Here is a 3,155-nt window from a genome sequence, read left to right as displayed (position 1 = left end):
TTGGCTGATCTTGTTTAGTTTTTGGAACTTGTTCGAAGCTTTGAGATAGAATTTTGAACCTAGGGTTTCGACATCAACGGGTTAACGATGGATGAAGGTATGGTCCGGAAATCCAATTAATAAATAAGAGTATCTGCTAGCTTAGTTAAGGCTTGTAGATCATGATTAGTGATACAGTAAATATTTGATTGTACGCTTGGAATCTAGGTCCTGATGTAGACTCGAACTATTACGTAGAAGGTACGTAAATATTGACTGAGATAGCTAGTAAGTATGCATGTTTATATGTTGTATGTTATGTGGCATGAGATATGTTTTACTGTTTCTTTATATTCATATGTCATGTGCACATACAAGTTGAGCATGTACTTTTCATTGAGAACCAGTAGAGGGGTCGCTCAGCACCATGTTATTTGTGGATGGATGCCATGATTTTGGATCCGCTTATATCCACAGGATTTTGGCATGGGAGGCCTGCTAATGCGACGGCCCAGCGTACTACATACCATGGCGCCTGTTCTAAGCATAATTTGATGGATGACCCGATACCCATTCATCACGTTTGCATGCATTACATTTATATGTTTACGCATGTTTACGTACTGGGAGTTAATCTCTCATGTCCTTGTTATTATCTTGGACATCCCATTCAACGGGGCAAATCCCAGGTTGGACAAAGCAGGAGGTTTGAGGAAGGACTAGAAGACAGAAGGGATCAGAGGATATATTATACAACATGATTTGATATAGATGTATAATAACACATTATAGTTTTTATTTCCTACATTTCGATATGGTTGTATCATTACTGATTTGGGTTTTAGTACCGATTGAGTTCTGTCGATTTATGTATATTATGGGTTATGTTTCTGCAATTTTTACTTTGTTAATTAAGTATTTTTAATTAAGTTGATTGCTTGCTTAAGAATGCTAGTTAATAGGTGATTCAAAGCAGGATCACTACATTTTTGGTATCAGAGCATGTTTAATATTAGGGAATTTAGCTTAGCATTTAAATGCGCATTTGGGATTTAGTTGTATCTACTCCATTTGAGCAGAAGGTATTAACCAAACGTCTAGTGATGGGTTGCCTTGTGGAGTTTGAGGGCCATGTGTTGTCTACCAATCTGATGATTCTAGCTATGACAGATTTTGATTGTATCTTGGGGATAAATATGCTGACATTTTACCACGATACTGTGAATTGTTATCAACACTTGGTACAGTTTCATCCAAATGAGGGTGATAGTTGGTACTTCTATGATGAGGGAGCGTGACCTCCTATGCCACACGTGTTGGCTCTGAAGGCCTGTTGTGCCTTAGGGTCAGGTGGCGAGGGCTACCTCATCAATGCAGTTGATACGTCCATGAGTAGCCAGGGTATTGATGAGCTACTAGTGGTCAGCAAATTTCCTGATGTTTTCTCCGACAAGATTCCTGGATTTCCTCCAGTCAAAGAGGTCGAATTTGGCATTGATCTACTTCTAGGAATAACGCCTATATTCCGAGCACCCTATCGTCTGGCTCCATCAGAGATGCAAGAATTGAAGCAGCAGTTTCAGGATCTACTGGATAAGGGACATATTCGCCCGAGTATTTCCCCATAGGAAAAACTTTCTTTCTTGTCAATAAGAAGGATGGATCGATGCGATTATGTATTGATTACAGGCAGCTGAATCGTGTCACCATCAAGAATAAGTACCAGTTTCCACGTATTGATGATCTGTTCGATCAGTTGCAGGGTAATTCTGTCTATTCAAAGATTGATCTGAGATCGGGATACCACCAGATGTGTATACGAAACTCAGATATTTCTAAGACTGCTTTCCAAACCAGGTTCGGACATTATGAATTCTTGGTGATGCCATTTGTATTGACGAATGTACCTGCAGTATTTATGGACTTGATGAATAGAGTATTTCGGGATTATCTGGATCAATTTGCCATCGTTTTAATCGATGATATTCTGGTTTATTCTCATGATAGATAAAAACATACACAACATCTAAGAATTGTATTGCAGACGCTATGGAAAAAATAGTTGTATACTAAGTTGAGAAAGTGTGAGTTCTGGATTGGCCGGGTCGTGTTTCTTGGTCATGTTATATCCAGGGAAGGAATATCTATGGATCTGAGTAAGGTTGAGGCAGTGCTGAACTGGTCTCATCCGATGAAGGTGGCTGAGATCCGTAGTTTCCTGGGTCTAGCTAGTTATTACCGTCGGTTCATCTATAGTTTTGCACAGTTAGCCAGGCCTTTGACAACACTTACCCGGAAGGATATTTTTTTTACGTGGTCCTCAGAGTGTGAGAAATCATTTCGAGAGCTGCGTAGATGGTAGCGCTTACCGCGTACGCCCAAATTACCCGACTCAATCAGATAAACAAATAATGCAGTAGCGTGAGTAGGGATCGTTCCCACGAGGAAAGGTAAATTTAAAAGTGTTCTTTAAAATAAAAGGGGGTTTTGGAGTTGAGATTAACTACTAAAAATCTTAGCAATTAAATAATTAAATTATCACTATAATGCAAGATTAAAAATTAACTGAGGAAATCAATAAGAAATAAGACTTGGTATCGATCGACTACACCCTTGATATTCATTCATTCAATCATCGATTCACTAAAATAATAATTAATCTTATCAAATATTCATCATCGGAAATTTAATTTCGGTTTCACCTTAATTTTAGTTAACTAGACAACAACAATCTAAGTTAACCCTTACCCCATAAACTAACCCAATACCAGCGATCAGATTTAAATTCATGGTAGCATTCAAATTAGTAAAACTGACGAAACTAGACAACACAAACACCAGCAGTTGTATTTAGCCTAGTCAATTATTATCCCTACGAAATAATCAATTCAACAGCAGAAAATATTACACGCAGTTGCTTCGCAAATTAGAGGTTTCAAACAATTACGGATTTGAATTCTAATTTAGCATTCAACTGTATAATGAAATCCTAAGATGGCCAATCTAAAAATCTCATACACAAGCATATCAATAAATTCAGAATAATTCTTGATACTTGATAAAAATCAAACATTGAAAATCAAAATCTCATGAATAAACTAAATCAAGGGTTTTGTCTTCCTCAACCAAGTACTAAAAACAAGAATAATTAAAATCTAAGAACAAGAAAGATAAAA

At 37.3% G+C, this 3,155-nt stretch overlaps 1 protein-coding gene across 1 annotated transcript; it reads left to right on the top strand.

Annotated features, from left to right (window-relative positions):
* The first annotated feature begins 1,016 nt into the window (after nucleotides 1-1,016).
* Nucleotides 1,017-1,607, top strand: LOC140861515 (uncharacterized). The gene is made up of 2 exons (XM_073264537.1): nucleotides 1,017-1,242; nucleotides 1,324-1,607. Exons 1-2 carry the CDS (start codon nucleotides 1,017-1,019, stop codon nucleotides 1,605-1,607), a joined length of 510 nt encoding a protein of 169 aa, XP_073120638.1.
* Nucleotides 1,608-3,155: the final 1,548 nt, after the last annotated feature.

The sequence above is a fragment of the Henckelia pumila genome, chromosome 4, assembly GCF_033568475.1.
Source record: "Henckelia pumila isolate YLH828 chromosome 4, ASM3356847v2, whole genome shotgun sequence".
NCBI lineage: Eukaryota > Viridiplantae > Streptophyta > Magnoliopsida > Lamiales > Gesneriaceae > Henckelia > Henckelia pumila.
The sequence above is the reverse complement of the archived record's forward strand: the minus strand, read 5'-3'. Positions and strand labels throughout refer to the sequence as shown.

What these genes read in the sequence shown, in the direction of transcription:
- LOC140861515 (XM_073264537.1), top strand. Translation starts at nt 1,017, where the DNA reads ATGCGCATTTGGGATTTAGTTGTATCTACTCCATTTGAGCAGAAGGTA. An exon ending in ACAGTTTCATCCAAATGAGG is followed by an intron (nt 1,243 to 1,323) that starts GTGATAGTTGGT and finishes GTTGTGCCTTAG; the next exon opens with GGTCAGGTGGCGAGGGCTAC.